Raw genomic sequence first — 16,622 nt, 5'->3', positions numbered from 1 at the left:
ATGATAATGTATAGCCCTTTTTATTAAAAAAAAAAGAAGAAGAAGAGATTTTATAAGTAATTTTTAAACAAAGTGGCACATTTTTTTTTGGCTAAAGAAGGACTTATAATTACTAGATGTTTAAAATATGATTTTGTCAACTATTTATTATTACAGCTCTCTGAAGCCTTACATTCTGAATTTCCAAGTTAAATAAATGAAATATTTAAAACATTAGTATTGAAAAATAGAAAAAAAAAGGAAAACGAAAATAAGGGGAAATTAAATTATTTGAAATTGAAAACCAGATCAAGAAATTATTTTTTAATTTTGGGAGTCAATTAATTGAAAATATTAAAAACATCCTAATTCTAGTGTCTTTATTTCTTCTTTTCTATCTATATATATATATATATATATATATATATATATATATATATATATATATATATATATATATATATATATATATATATATATCCGTCCACATTAATCTATATTATTAACTTGCCATCTCATCAAAAATTATGGGGTCCACGAGCCACATATTTATTACATTAACACTTTCCCATTATTAACACACACTCACATTCATTTAATATCAACTTTCATTATTTATGGGTCCCACTTTCTACTTACTCATTTTTTTTATTTTTAATTATTTCAATATCTTTCTAATATTTTTAAAATTTTACAACAAATATTACTAAAAATAAATAGTATTATTATTTTAAAAATAACTTAATTTCAATATTCATTAAAATATTATTACGAACTAAAAAAAGTTTGACTCTTTTATTTAAAATATTATTTAAAAAATAAAAAAACAACTGTTTAATAGTTTTATTGATTATTTTACGAGTTTCATTTATGTAAATTTAAAAATTTATTACTTTCAATTTATAGTGATTTATTATTATTATTTTATTTAACTAGCCGTTATAGTTTGTATTTTATAATATTATATAAAAAGTAGCCGTTACAGTTTGTAGTACTTCAGAACATTTTATAATATTATATAAAAAGTAGTCGTTACAATTTGTAGTACTTCAGAACATGCCTTAATTAGCGACGGTTTTTCAGATAGCGACGGTTATTAAAAAATAGCGACGGTTATTAAAAAACCGTCGCAAGTAGCGACTTTTTTTAAAAAACCGTCGCAAGTAGCGACATTTTTCAATTTGCGACGGTTTACTAAAAACCGTCGCTATTTACGAGATAATGCCGTTTATTCTAATGAATTTCTTGGCTGACATGGCAGCCAAGATTAATAATTCTTGCACCCACATTGGTGCATGAATATTAATGGGTGTTAATAATCACCCATTAATGCACCAATGTGGGTGCCCCTAAGTCATGAAACTGTGTTCAACGCAGCAAATGTCATGCTTTTTGAATTATTATTTATATTAATTGCGATCAGAAGCCATTATTTTTCATTTTTAGAATAATAAAATAAAATAGAGAGTTAATGATGATTACAATACCATTAAACCATACATGTCTCTCATATTTTTTTTTTATGAAAATTGACATATATATTGATGATCAAATGATTAACATTGGATCACATCTTAGGGAGAAAAATACTCCAGCTACAGCATAGAATTAATAATCCGATTAGGGGTAAGCTTGAGCTCGTCTTTATTGCAATAAATGTTTGTGTTTGAGGTGGTGCATATTTTAAATATTTTTTAGATGTATTTGTATCACTAATTATAATTTATGCTATTAATTAAGGGAGACACCTTAATACTTAACTAAATTTTGGTGAAACCCTTTTTTCAATCCAAAAATTACTCCTAACACATTTGATCTTATATATACATAATTTGGTTTAGCAGCAAAGTTCTCAATTTTTTTTTTTATTTTTCGAAATCTTTAATTTAATATACAAAAATAATAATTAGGTTTGAATGGAAAAGGAACAAGTCTGTGCATGTTTGGTCTACTCCTGCTCCTTGTTCTCTATTTCTTTGTTTGCCATTAAATAATTTCATGGAAGGGATAACTTCTATATAAAGACTCTTTCCACTCATTCAATCAAGAAAACCTTTTCTTCTTCTTATTCTTCATCTCTTTAACCCAGCTCTCTCTAATTCATTGATTTGTGTTATGAGCTATGGAATTAGGCTTACGCTTAGGAGATGCATCGGAACCCATGAAGTTCTTGCAAGAAAACGGCACTCAAGAGGCGCAGAGATCATTTACAATAATCAAGAGATCAAGTGGTGGATTAAACTTGGGCACCAGTTTGAGACTCAATCAAGAAATGGAGAAAAGTCGAGGAATTGATGAAGAAAATGGTGAAAATGAATATGATCGTTTATCAGAAGGAGTTGGCAGTGATGGTGATCAAGGGGAGGCATTGTAAGGTCCAGATTTAAGACTACGTAATCCAACGGCATGCGAATCTAGGAAATTAAGAAAAATGAATTAATTAATTAAGTGTAGTTGCTAATTAATTATGAGACTTACCTGCTTTTATGCTAATTGATATTTTTACTGTCGTCATGCATAAAAACAGTATTTTTAGGATTATTCAAGTGACGACCGAGGAACGGGGACCGAGGACAGAAATTTATAAAATGATTTTTCTAATTAATCGTTTTTAATTATTTAAAATGCGGTCGATGTTTTTAAGTAAAATTTTGAAAGTATCGGGTTTTGAGGTGATTTTATACGCCGGAACGTATATTTTATCGGTATTGGATTTTTAAATTAAAATATGAGCTTTCGAGCTACCCGGCTATTAAATTCACAATTTAATTTCAAAAGAAAACTTTTTAATCTTTTAATTATTTTATTTAAATAGCTAGTTAATTTAATTGGGCCCTATTTGTGCCTTATTAGGCCTTAGCCTATATAGTTAATTAATTAGTATTTAAAATAATAATGAGACCCACAAATCCTATCTCTATCAAAGAAATCGACCACCCTTTCTTTTCAACTTTTAAAAAACTCTCCCCACCCCATCAAGACTCACCACACACTCACGGCCCTACAATTTTCTGGAAATAAAATAGCAAATCGGCAGCCCTTGCCTGGAAGTTCACGTGAGGTTCTTGCCCGTCGCCTCTTCCGTTCTTCGTCGTCGTTGATCACTCGAGCGTTAACAACGCAAAGGCACCTTCTAATCTCCCTTGCTCATCCTTTACATCATAATATGTTTGAAATTTTTATGCATGATCAAAGAAAAAGAACATGTTTCTCGGCTGTGATGATACCTTGCATATGCCAATGTTTTCTGTTTTTTTTTTCAAAACTTGTTGCACGGTTTTCTTGTACTAAAGGGGCTGCCATGATCTAGGTAAGGTTTAGAATTGTAATTGAGTCACACTCACTCACCAACTCACGGCAACAAGGAAAGGATTTAACAAGAACAGAAAACTGCACCAAGGATTCGAATTGCTGTCAAAAGCTGTCGGGTTTTGGGGTGCATGATTTCGTGGGAAGGCCGGCCTGGGCTGGGGCTCATGGCTAGCCTGGGGGTGCGTTGGTGTCTAGGTAGGAGTCCTAGCCAGGCTAGGACTCGTTGGAAGAAGGGGCGAAGAGCCCCTCGCTTGAGGGACTCTACCCGAGAAGCTGCACCTCACGGTGCAGTCTTCACGCGACTGGTTAGGGGGATGGGGCTCGGTCCAGGGCTTGGGGGCTGGGCTAGGATGGTTCATTAGGGTCCCTAGGTGTTGCACAAAACGCTGGTTCATGGCCAGAGTCAGGGGTTAGAGACACACGATCACACACATGGATTTCATGCATGTCATGATTCTCGGCCAGATTAGGAGTGAATTGGGAGGTCTCGTTTTTGGTTTTCTGATCGAGTCATTTATGATTTTAGAGTCCAGTAAGCTAATTTGACATGTTGGGCACCTTTTGGCTCGATATGGTTCGGGGGTAACTCGATAAATTTAAGAGATGGCTCGGGGTCGAAGTTTAGGTGTCAAATTGAGTTTCAAAATAAAGAAAATTTGGAAAACGGCTCACGGGGGTCGAGTCGTGATCCATAATGGCTTAAATAATATAAAAAGACTAAATCTAGAATTTAGGAATTTTATATTGACGTTTGGTATTTTTCGGGATTTAAACACCGTTAAAATCACTAATAAAAGATAAATTAAAAAGTCTAAGTTTTAAGCCAAATAAAATTACGAGAAAATTCATATAAGCTTAAATAATTATTTGGGACGTCTTAGAGTCATAAAATCAAGAAAATAATCGAATTTGTAAAAAGTCGAGTCCAGGGGTAAAACGGTCTTTTTACACCGGAAAACTAGTAAAGGTCATGGCAGTGCCCGAAATGCGATTTTCATGTTATTTATGATAATTTTAAATGTTTATGGATTTCTCATGAATTAATATTGATTTTAAATGTCTAAGATATTTTCATGGTTTAATAAGACATTTAAAATACATGTTGCATGCTTGGTTTCGAAAAGAAAAACGTAAACATTATTCACGATTTTTCTAAGTGATGCGAATGAAGAATGTTGAAGGATGTGAAGTTATTGTGACTAGTTCGTTAATGGTGGTTACGTCGTGAGGGTTATGGTCCCAGTGGGAGCCCGACGATCGTGTTTCTATCATTGCGAATTCAGAGTATCAAGTTTTATGGTAACACTATGAATGGGAATGACGTGAGGGGAAAAGGCCCCAGAGGGAACCCATGGATTTGGGAAAAGGCCCCCGAGGGAGCCCCGACGAGCGTATTTCTATTCGATCACGATAGGCCAGAGCCCAGTTGACCGGTGAGAGTGTTGCTGGTGTCCCCCGCCGCCCAGTACTGTGGTTAGAGAGATGGATCCATCGTTCATTGTCATGGCATGTCAGGGAAGTCACATTTAACAAACTGAATTCAACTAAGGAAAACGATTTTACTCATGATTCATGCTCACAGATTTATGTCATGTCACGTCATGTTAAAGAAGAAGTTATCATGTTTTCAAGTCATGAAATGTTACTTTTACTTAAAAGTATTTTCACTGTTGCATGCGATTTTATTATGTACTACTCGTTATTAAAGATTATGGGGTGTTGAGTCTTTAGACTCATTAGGTGTGATGGATGCAGGTGGTATTGATGAGGTTTTTGACGGATGATTCTACTGGACTGAAGGTGCACACAACCCGAGGACCGGCGCGTCATTTCCGCATTATGCTTTTATTTTTAAGTTAAAGATTTTAAAGATTATTTATTTATGCTTATTTTGAGAGATTTTGAGAGGCTTAGTATCGGCTATACCTTTTCAACTTATTGCTTTTAACCTTGGTAAAACAGTAGACGTTTTTATGTTACGACTTTTGCGCTCGAGTTTTGATATACTAGTGATCGAGGTTTTATTTTAAAGAGAGGAAAATGAAAATATTTTCCATGGCAAAAACTTGTGTGAGACGGTCTCACGGGTCATATTTTGTGAGACGGATCTTTATTTGGGTCATCCATGAAAAAATATTACTTTTTATGCTAAGGGTATTACTTTTTATGGTGAATATGGGTAGGGTTGACCCGTCTCACAGATTGAGATCCGTGAGACGGTCTCACATGAGACCTACTCATTTTCCATAGTTAATTATGGCTTTTTCGAAAAATGAGTTAGAAAAAAAAAATTTCTAATACTTTTAAAGCAATAAAAAGGGCAAGCGTTACAGGCATGGCTTCAGCTTAATCTTCTCCTTTTTCCTCCTGTTCCTTGCGAGATTTCGACACATGTTGAATCCTTACCTTGGTCATCCGATAATGGTATTTAATAATTCGTCTGATGGCTGAAATTTGATACTGGAATTAGTGGTATTTATGTGATTACTGTGTATTTTATGCGTTAATCTCTGAAGTTCCGGTTATTCTTTTGACTAATAAGAACATAAGTATTTATTTTTTGTGATGAACAATATTTATTTCTTTTAGAATAAATATTCTTTGTGGGTTTTTCCAGGGAGCTGCGAAAATGATTCTTCGAGGAACAAAGGGCCACCGGCGACGAGGCGGTTGGACGTGAACAGACTACCGGCGGCCGCAGAAGAAGTCTCGACGGCGAACATCGAAGGGTCACTGTTCTAGATGGATTTTGGTAACAAAAGAGATTTTGAAGCCACGGGAAATGAGAGAGAATCGTTTAGAGCAAGTGATGACGATGATGGCAACACAAGAAAAAAACTCAGACTTTCCAAACAACAGTCTGTTTTTCTTGAACAAAGCTTTAAAGAACACCCTACTCTCAATCCTGTGAGTCAATATACACACACACAAGCATTATACATACATGCTAAAAAATAAAAATAAAAAAGATGAGATTTTTCTTCGAAAATAACTCATCTTATTCTCTTTGTAATCTATGCATATAAATAAGTGCTTCCAATTTTAAATTTTTGTGCTGCAGAAGCAAAAGCTTGCTTTAGCAAATCAGCTTAATCTGAGGCCTCGACAGGTAGAAGTATGGTTTCAGAACAGAAGGGCGAGGTTTGTGAATGGATATCGATCCTCTTATCATTCATTCATTCGTTGTATATATTTCATGTCACGTAAACACGCACTAACGAACATGTGTGGCACAATATTCAGGACCAAGTTGAAGCAAAACGAGGTGGATTGCGAGTACTTGAAGAGATGTTGCAAGACTCTGAGCGAAGAAAACGCAAGGCTCCACAAAGAGTTGCAAGATTTGAGAGCTCTCAAGACTCCTAACTCCAACCCATTCTACATGGCCACCACCCTCACCATATATATGCCCGTCTTCCGAACGCCAACGACTCGCCTCCGCACCCCATAATGGCGGCAAGCTCACTAACATAGATTCCACCCCCACCACCCCAAACCCACTCCATTTCCTTTGTCGACACCAAGATTTTACCCTTTGAGAAACTAATTAATAGATTGGACTTTCATCAACATATATGTATGTATATGCATGGGAGGGTTTTTAAGTTTGCGTTTTGGCATTGGAATGAGCGATTGTGTGATGTTGATATGTGGGATTCTTGAGCTTAATTGGGCAAATTTTTTAGCCCATCTTTTGTGAACTTTGTGGGAGATTGATACCGCTAGAGAAAATAGATTGGAAAGGGACAAAAAGAAAAAGACCAAAAAGAAAATGAAGTGCTTAGATTTGTATGGATCCCTCTTTCTCCCTTTTTTTTTCTTGGAACGTATTTTACGTTAAATTTGATCAAACACTAATTGTAATTTAGTGTAAACATTTTTGAGATATGATATAGTTGTGATTAGCTATCGTATAGAAATCTCGAAAACTTTATTGAAGGAAGATGTGTACTTCGAATTCTATGTTTATGAAAAGGATTAGTCAAGAATTAATAAAGTTGTCTCTTAATTATCAGGTTTGTTGACAAGATCCATAGGGGATTCATTGGCAAGAAAGTGAGAATATTCATGCTACATCAATATTTTTTTCCTCACTCAAGTTTCATGTATTTAGAAAGTATATTTTTGCTAAATCTCTATTAAAACTGATATAATGTCATAAAACTCTAAAAGTAAGTTTTTGTTAGACGATCTTATGTATTTTTAATCATGAGATGATCGACTCGATCTATATCTATAATTATTTTGACATAATGTAACAAAGAAAAGAGAGTATATATATTTTCAAACAAACCAATAATTAGGAGAGGATAGGATGTAAGATTTTGGGAAAAAGAGTAAAAAAAAAAAGAGATAGAGAAGCATGGTAGGTGGAAGTTTGTTGGGATGTCCCGCGCTTCAAGGCGGTTGGGTAGTAATGAGTTTCGTGAGGCGTGGGGGATGCACTCTTTTTATAATTGGACAAAAGTGGTATATTCGCTTTTTTTAAAAAATAACTTAAATTTAAAATTTTATTTCAAAACTAATTTGAAAAAAAAAAGTTGCAAAACTAATGCAATCCGCGCTTGCCAAGCGCGGATGCTGTGTACGTGGAGCAGCGTCCGTGCTTGGCAAGCGCGGATTGCATTAGTTTTGCAACTTTTTTTTTGCAAGCGTCCGTGCTTTGTGGACAAAGGTGGTATATTCGGTTTTTTTAAAAATAATTTAAATTTAAAATTTTATTTCAAAACTAATTTGGAAAAAAAAAATGTTGCAGAACTAATGCAATCCGCGTTTGCCAAGCGCGGATGCTGCGTACGTGGAGCAGCGTCCGTGCTTTGTAAGCGCGGGCGCTGCTCCACGTCCCCGATGGAATATTTAACGACATAATATATATCACAACCGTCGCTACAATTGAGTCCGCGACGGTTAAAACACCGTCGCTAAAATTGAATGGAAATCGTCGCTCATTTTAGCGACGGCGCTGATATGGTTTAAGTGACGGTTTACAAACCGTCGCTATATTTTAGCTACGGTATTTGACCCGTCGCTAAATGCCGAAATTTCGATAATTGTATCTACCGCGCGTACATGTACGCCGCGGATAATCTTGAATTTTCAACGACTTGCGTATTTGTAGCGTGCAATGTGCGCTGCAGAAAGAGAATTTGCACGCTGCGAAAAATCACATAAAGTAAAAAAAATGAAATTTTAATTTAAAAATTAAATTATTTTTTAAAAACACCTCCGATATATTTCCCATATTTACAGACAAATGATAATGTCAAATGCCACTTCAAAGTCAGATCAACATGCAGTAATCTACAGTAGTATTTTCGACTTTATGAGATTTTATATTTTTTATTGATATAATTTTAAATTTTTATTGTGAAAAACCATTTTTGTTGTAGTGAATACAAAAAAAAACAGACAAGAAATTTAAATAATCTTAGAAAATTTTGGAATCAAGGTATGTTCACGATTAATTGACAAATTTTATGCATACAATGCATTTCCTTTAACTAGAACAAAAAATAGTTTTTCGCTGCGCGCATATTTTCTTTTCGCAGCGCACATTGCACGCTGCTAAGATGCAAGCCGGTGAAAGTTCAAGATTATCCGCGGCGTACAAGTTCACGCTAAAATATTCTGTCGCGGACGTGGAGCACCGTCCGTGCTTCGTTTTTTTTAATTATTTTTGAAATTAATTTTAAAAATTAAATTATTTTTTAAAAAAACCCCCAAAAACTGCATGATGATCTGACTTTGAAGTGACATTTGGCATTGTCATTTGTCTGTAAATATGATAAATATATCGGATGTGTTTTTTTTAAAAATAAATTAATTTTTAAATTAAAAATTCATTTTTTCGACTTTATGTGGTTTTTCGCAGCGTGCAAATTCTCTTTCTGCAGCGCACATTGCACGCTTCAAATATGCAAGTCGTTGAAAGTTCAAGATTATCCGTGGCGTACATGTGCACGCGGTAGATACAATTATCGAAATTTCGGCATTTAGCGACGTTTCAAATACCGTCGCTAACCGTCGCTAAAACCATATCAGCGGCGGTTACAAAACCGTCGGGAACGTGGAGCAGCGTCCGCGTTTACAAATAAAATTTTAAATTTAAATTATTTTTAAAAAAAAAACCCTATATTCAATGATTGTGTCTGCTAAAGTTGGACCACCCTTTATCGTCATTGTCGATTATTATTGACATTTAACCAATTAAACACATTCCCTCATTATTCATGTACGTGAACTTTCATTTTATTTTATTTTATTTTTTATATTTCATTGTGTTTTGTTTTAATTGTAGAAATAAGTGAATCAATTATCCTTCGATTTGTGTTTGGAAAACAATATAATTTTAATTGGTAAATAGGTGTACAAAAAACTACGCATTCTCCTAGCCCCAAGATAATGTGAGATTATTTCACCCTGCCCTTGCAGGCGGCCCGGATCACTCTACATGAGTGATCCGGGCCAACCTCCATGTAAAAAAAAAAAAAAATTGACTCGAAAAAATCGGAGCCGTTGGATCGACCCCTGCGGGCAATGCCAGCAGGGGTAGGGTCGAGTAAAACCTTATTGCAATCCATAAATTTATATACCGGACAACGAACCTGTCAGTTCTCTAATATATTTTTTTAGAAACATCTAACATTTATAAATATAGAAGTATCGTGTCTATATAAAACTAAAGTTTTTGACTTTTTGAGTTTGCTAATCGTGACCCTTTGAATCTTAGGTTCAATCAATTGATTTCTTGATAACACTATTAGTTAAAAATCTGTATAAATTTATGCAACACAAAATTCGAAACATTTTCATGCCCACAAAGCTAGCATATGCCAGCATCAACGGGCAGGCAGGTTCAAGATTATTTGATCAGTGTGTGCAGTCCAATGTTTAAGTCGGAAGAAATTGAAATGAGGAGAGGGAGAGTGTTGTGCCATACATCTTTAAGGACTCGTTTATGATGGGCTCTTATTGAATCCAATGGTTTCTGAGCATTATGTCTTATGTCAAAGATGTGAATTAGGGGATCCCCTGAGCCAGAACTTATGCATACACCATCTGGAGACCACGCCTGACTTATGAGAGCCGACTGTGATTCACCACTCTCTTGGTTCCACCCGAGACTATGGATCTCCTGGGGCTTCGCTCTGAAATCAATTAGTTTAAGCTGCCGCCCTGGGGTCCTGCAACCATCGTTGTCAAAACAAATCTCAAGATATTTTGAATGAGTCGGCAGGCGGTTTGTCTGGAGTACAGTAATATATGCTTGGCAGAGAAAAAAAAGAAGAAGATAATAAATGGCCTATTAATAAGAACTTTGAGAACTTACCCTGTCTGAACCATAAAGAGGTTGAAGTCGCATGGATTAGTTAGAACACTCATGCATTTGCTTTCAGTTTGATACTTGTAAACAACTCTCCCAGATGTCGTATCAAATCCAATTATTCTTTTGTCTGCACCAGCAGACATTACAACATTCTTATCCCGCAATCCAGCAACCCCCATTACAGCACTGGTATGGATACTTCTGTGTGATGAATTAGGTTTCCTTCCATGAGCCTTCCTTATCATGTTCGGTCCAAAGAACTACATCATGATCGCTGCCACCAGTAACGAAGCATGTTTTGTCCCATGGCATGAAGTTTATGCTGTTGATTATGCCTTTAACGTGAGGCTTGTCTTCAAGAAAGCTTACACGTGTTCTCTATGAAACCAAAACTGAAACTGAGGTCGACTTCACCGAGGTTGTAACTAAAAATAAAGTGCATAAAAAACAGACTCAATAGCCACTAAATTACAGCACGCACGTATACACTTTACAATAACAGCATTACAGGATAATAGCGCCATGACTTGAGATCCTTACATCATTTCCTTCATTCAGTTCCAGAATTGATATCTGAGAATCCCCACCATCAGCAGTATAAACCGAAAAAAGTCTATTTGCCTGTGGATGCCAAGCTATATCTTCTGGCCATCTCCTTTGCTTGTTGGATTGACATTCAGAAATACTTAGAAGATCGACACCTGCACTGCACTTTTTATGTTAAGAGTTCAGTTCAAGTTATAAACCTACATCACTTGCCAAGTAATAACTGAAAAACATGTGCCGAACAATGCAAATCTGAAACGTATGTTAGTATCCAAGCTATGATTGAAATGTGCATACTGAAAGCATCATAAAAGAACAAAAGTATGAGTCAAAGAGATCTGATGCGACTAAATTTGCTTCCAATAATACTTACCCTTTCCCCTGGATTTGCCACAGATTAACCACTCCATCCAATGCACTGCAAATCATTCAAACTTATCAAGTGGAAATACCATCAAGAGAGTTATGAGGCAGTTTAAGACCAAAAGGTTTTAGTCATATGTAATTGAAAATCTGCAATGCTAACAAAAGATATGATTTTTAAAAAATGCAAATGGCAAAACCGAATCTAATACTGTTAACCACTGCATGGTAATCTGTAAATAACTTATGTTTAAGAGAATAAGTCAAAAAGTAAAAGAAAAATTATAATCTGATTTGAAATCAAGACATGGCCAAATGCAATGGGTGCAATTGCATTCTCTTTCTGATAATTTGTGATTGAAACATATTTTCAGACTTTCTTAATTAAATGCAACATTCAAAATTATACTATAGACGAAGAAAAATAATAAAATCAACAAAGCATGGCAATACTGACAAGGAAAATTGAGCATACAATCTCTGATTAACATGTAAAACATAGACATGTTTGAAACATACATTCTCAAAGAAAAAAATGACAAAACTAAACATGCAATGAAGTGTATAGCTTTGTTGAGATATCATGCATGTCACCACCATGTCCACCAATCCAACTTATCCAGTTGCCAAAAGTGGAGAACAAAATTACATAGGATATTTTAAATTTATATTAGGCCTGCCAAAAGAGCAAGAATTTTGGATTTAAATCATTTGATAGTATTGTGAAAACATAAACTGACAGTTGAACCAGAAAGCCACAAAAAATCCCTCAGAAAAATGAAGAGAGCCCTTTAAACATGATGCAGAGATCACCAACTGGTTGTGCTCATTTTTGTGCTACAGTGCAATCATAATGTTAATATTTGACCTGAAAGAAGCATTAGATGTATGTGATTGATGGGCAACTTTACCATGCTGCCAATAGAAAACTATTAAAAGAAGATAGGTACAATATACAACATTAAGCTTCAAGATTTCAACCTGGTAAATATTAATCTTTCAAAATAATATAGTTTTGATCCTCGACTTTGTTGTGAACTTAACCGATACATTAGTAAAAGTAACACTCTCAACTTTGTTTGAACACGGTTTATACATTTAGCAAACATCATTAATTCTGAAGTGGAGAGAACTGTTGATTATTGAACTTTCGAACAAGATGAATTGTAACAAAGAGCAAAGTTTCCTTATGGATCAAACCTTTCATATGTGCTGAGAGAGTTATTAATATGCATTCCAGGTAATGTGTAGATTATTGAACCAGTGGCATGCAAAGCTACTGATATTATGCATAATAACAAAAATAAAACTAAAAAAATTAAATTTGTGCCTTGATCTTTTTCTTTTCTTTCGCACAGAGCAACCGATATCACAACATCCTAGGTTGTATCATGAATTCAAGAGGGCCACAATCTCCATCAATAATAATTTTTGTTATTCCTGTGAGAAATCAAGAATGATCAAATCACCTGGTCACAAATAAATTATCACTAGTCGGACAAAGCTCAAGGCTTCTCAGCCTTCTTTTGTGTTGACTAGATATAAGAACAGCCTCGCAATGGAATCTTTGTGATGAAGCCATGCTTCCTATCAACGAAACCAAGTCATTATCTTCTTTCTTCTCTGTGTTCACAAAGATATGATTGTGGATAATATTTACTAGCCATAATATCATGCAAAAATCTGAAACTTTAAAAGACTACCAGATTACACTCCTCAATTACGATTATCACCGAACAAGGATGCAAGTCCAATAGTTTAAATAAAACCCACAAATCCAGCTCAAATGTTACATCTGAATGGGCAGAAAACTTAAATATGAGTTCAAATAATGAAGATCATGATAATTTCACATTGTTACCCTCAACAGTAGAGGTTGTAAGTTAGTGTTATTGTTTTATGAACTTTTGAGCAAATTTAGATTAAAAATGTTGGTGAATAGAGCAAAAAATAATACAAGTAATCAGTTAGGGACGGAGTGAATAAATTCTTAGCAGCACTGAAAGATTTTACAAAAAAAGAGCATATTTTGTGGCACGAGAGTATGCTACATGCATAAGTATTTTTTTCACCCTCAATTTTCATTAATACTAAAGACAATTTTGCCGCAGCCGCTATTTGTCATTTTGTCCTTTTGAAATATGTAAGGTTCACATAAATTAAGTGTATCCATGTCTTGATTTATTCTTTATTTTTTGTTTGTTTTTTCCTCACAAGAGCAGCCTTCTGCATATGCCTCGCATATGTTACGGTAAAATAAGTGCTTTTGGTAATGCATGGAATGAAATAGAGTATAACCCGAATGATGCCTGATATGCAAAGTTACATAGCAATTACCATGCTTCTTTTTCGTTTCTTTAGGTTGAGATTCCATGTTTTCTTGCTCCGAAGATGTTTTACAAGCTTTGCCTCCATTTTGCCATCCATTGCTATTGATTTGAGTGGCTATTGACGCAGGAAGAAATGCACCAGAATTGCCAATAACTTCATTTCCAGATTCTTTCATGGTCATTGAATTTGACGTGGTTGGATTCACAGAAGGAATCACAAGCTGTGGTTTAGAGTGATATTTTTCTCGAGAAGAATTTCTATGTTTACATACAACACTAGCTGCTCTTCCATCAATTCCATTATCATCTCTGGATAACTTAATCAAATCCACACCAAACAGCTGTGGTTTGTACTGAAACTGGTTTTGAGTAGAATCACCACTCGCGTTGGCAGGATTCGCTGAACTTTCCAAATTTACCTTTCTTATACAGTTTCTTAAAGTTTCTGAAGCCATTGGAGTTTCCTGGCCACGATGACGAGACAATTCAGTTTGTGTATCCATCAACCTTGTTAATGCTTCATCAAGCTGCAACCAAACATGAAATCATAAATCCATGGTTTCTCATTGATGAAAACGGTACTGACCACGTGAGTGCAGAAACCATGAGGCCTACCTCCTACCTCATCTCACCCTAGCAATTATTATTTTGTTAAGTGAATGTATTATTATCTTAAGAAAATTTACTTTTAGGAAAAGTATCAAGAGGGCGGAGGCATAACTTGGAACTCAACAATCAAAACAAAAATAATCTTGCACCATGCTACATATTATAATGAATGTAACCAACTTCATGCACATGCTCCAAGTAAAGTTACTCTACAAAAATTCAAGGTGTTAAAGCACAGCACCAATCAGGGTAATAATTATGGATGGCCACCGATAGCCCCGCGATAGAGTTGTTGATTTTTCGTAGGTTTACTGTTTGATTCACACTTCTTTGACTTATTTGCACGAATGCAAATTCTTTTTCCAAAAAAGAGGGTAATGATTGGGAATGGTTGAGTTCCTTGCTTACTCGTGTGGCATGATCGAAACTTTAGTCTCCATAGGTGAATTATGTAAGAGAAATTAGTGCAGATGCATGTGACTATCTTCAAAGGAGAATAAAATAAAAAACCGCTGAATGTTTCAAAATAGACAAAGGTCCCTGCATCTGGTCTTTTCCATCAGATGCTTGCAACATATGAGGCTTATGGTGCATCACAGGATAGACTAATTTCACTTTTATAGTCTCTTTGTTCTGTACTACACCGACACTGTTATATACAAAGAATATCTCTTGCCTTCTCTGAATAACTAGAGCTTGAGCCTAACATTGGTACCAACTAAAGTCAGGAAAATAAGTAATGCAAAAAAAGAAGATAGAAATTAGAAAAACCGAAAGAACTGATTTAAAAGTATTCCTCCAATCATTTAGACACCAATATGCGAAAACAACATTTAAAAAAAGAAAGACATTTGTTTTCTCAAACTTCAGGGTAAAATCTCCTTTATCGAAAACATTGAAGTGGGTACTTGATTAGTGATGACCTGAGAAAATTCACGACAGTTCTCATCCCTCAAGTTTTTTAGTTCAACTTTTCATGGACCATTTGATTTTACACGGATATTACACGGGACGCTAGAGCTAACAAGATGTATTCATAATCCAATAATTGAATCGAGAAAAACAAGATCACAGCCCACACTTTCCTATAACATTTGGTCCACCAATCATTACCCTTAAAATGTTGGATACTTGACTGTCACGATGTTGCAGCATTCACTAGTCAAGGAACAAAAGAATCTCAATATTGAAATCGCTGCACCTGCATTGCACTTACCTATAACTTTATCAAGCATTACACAAGAGGGCATTAGTACTTTGGAGTTGCATGTAATCTGAATGATAAAATCATAATGTAAATCATGTCCAACGAGTGGTGACATCCCACAAATAAATGTTTGTAAATACAGCAAAAAGAAGAAAGACACCCGCAATTCACTTTACAGCGTACATTAATAAAACATCAAGAAAAACACCAAAAACAAGCACAAGTTCAAATATCCCCCAAAAAACCTCGTATCCAACAAAAGAAAAAAAAATCGTACTCGAAAGTGTTACATTGAGAAGAAAAGAAAACCTGGAACTTGTAATAAGCAACGCGCTCACGAAGCTGCTCCACTTCTTTGGTACGGAGTTCAACAAGGACTTCTAGTGCTGCTTCTTGGTCTTTCCAACTCCGTTCCTCCGTTATTCCATCTCCATATTCTTCTTCGTCTTCTAATTTCACAATTTCGATTTTGGGCTTCTTCGGAAACGGTAGCCCTCGCATTTTCTTGAATAGTAGTAGTAATAAGAAGAAGTAGAGATTTTATAAGTAATTTTTAAACAAAGTGGCACATTTTTTTTTTGGGCTAAAAAAGGACTTATAATTACTAGATGTTTAAAATATGACTTTGTTGACTATTTATTTTTACAGCTCTCTGAAACCTTACATTCTGAATTTCCAAGTTAAATAAATGAAATATTTAAAACATTACTATTTAAAAATAGAAAAAAAAAGAAAACGAAAATAAGGGGAAATTAAATTATTTGAAGTTGAAAACCAGATCAAGAAATTATGTTTTAATTTTGGGAGTCAATTAATTGAAAATACTAAAAACATCCCTAAATCTAGTATCTTATTTCTTCTTTTTCTATCCTCTTTTCAGGGTAGTTCTAGGTCACGTTATGCATGTATTTATTTTTAGATCAAAAATATAATTGATATACTTGATATA

General features: G+C 34.8%; 1 protein-coding gene and 1 pseudogene across 1 annotated transcript; one reads left to right on the top strand and one right to left on the bottom strand.

The window, feature by feature from the left end:
• Nucleotides 1-3,715: 3,715 nt before the first annotated feature.
• LOC140837958 (homeobox-leucine zipper protein HAT14-like) lies at nt 3,716-7,197 on the top strand. The gene is made up of 3 exons (XM_073204037.1): nt 3,716-6,198; nt 6,353-6,432; nt 6,535-7,197. Exons 1-3 carry the CDS (start codon nt 6,034-6,036, stop codon nt 6,740-6,742), a joined length of 453 nt encoding a protein of 150 aa, XP_073060138.1. The 5' UTR covers nt 3,716-6,033; the 3' UTR covers nt 6,743-7,197.
• Nucleotides 7,198-9,962: 2,765 nt separating this feature from the next.
• Nucleotides 9,963-16,174, bottom strand: LOC140837949 (uncharacterized; annotated as a pseudogene).
• Nucleotides 16,175-16,622: the final 448 nt, after the last annotated feature.

The sequence above is a fragment of the Primulina eburnea genome, chromosome 1 (assembly GCF_022965805.1).
Source record: "Primulina eburnea isolate SZY01 chromosome 1, ASM2296580v1, whole genome shotgun sequence".
NCBI lineage: Eukaryota > Viridiplantae > Streptophyta > Magnoliopsida > Lamiales > Gesneriaceae > Primulina > Primulina eburnea.
This window is presented reverse-complemented; position numbering and strand designations above follow the sequence as displayed.

Bases quoted from the DNA above. Each gene is read 5' to 3' on its own strand.
- LOC140837958 (XM_073204037.1), top strand. From the start codon at position 6,034: ATGGATTTTGGTAACAAAAGAGATTTTGAAGCCACGGGAAATGAGAGA. The intron at 6,199-6,352 runs GTGAGTCAATAT...TTTGTGCTGCAG, and splicing joins AACACCCTACTCTCAATCCT to AAGCAAAAGCTTGCTTTAGC. The intron at 6,433-6,534 runs GTTTGTGAATGG...CACAATATTCAG, and splicing joins TTTCAGAACAGAAGGGCGAG to GACCAAGTTGAAGCAAAACG.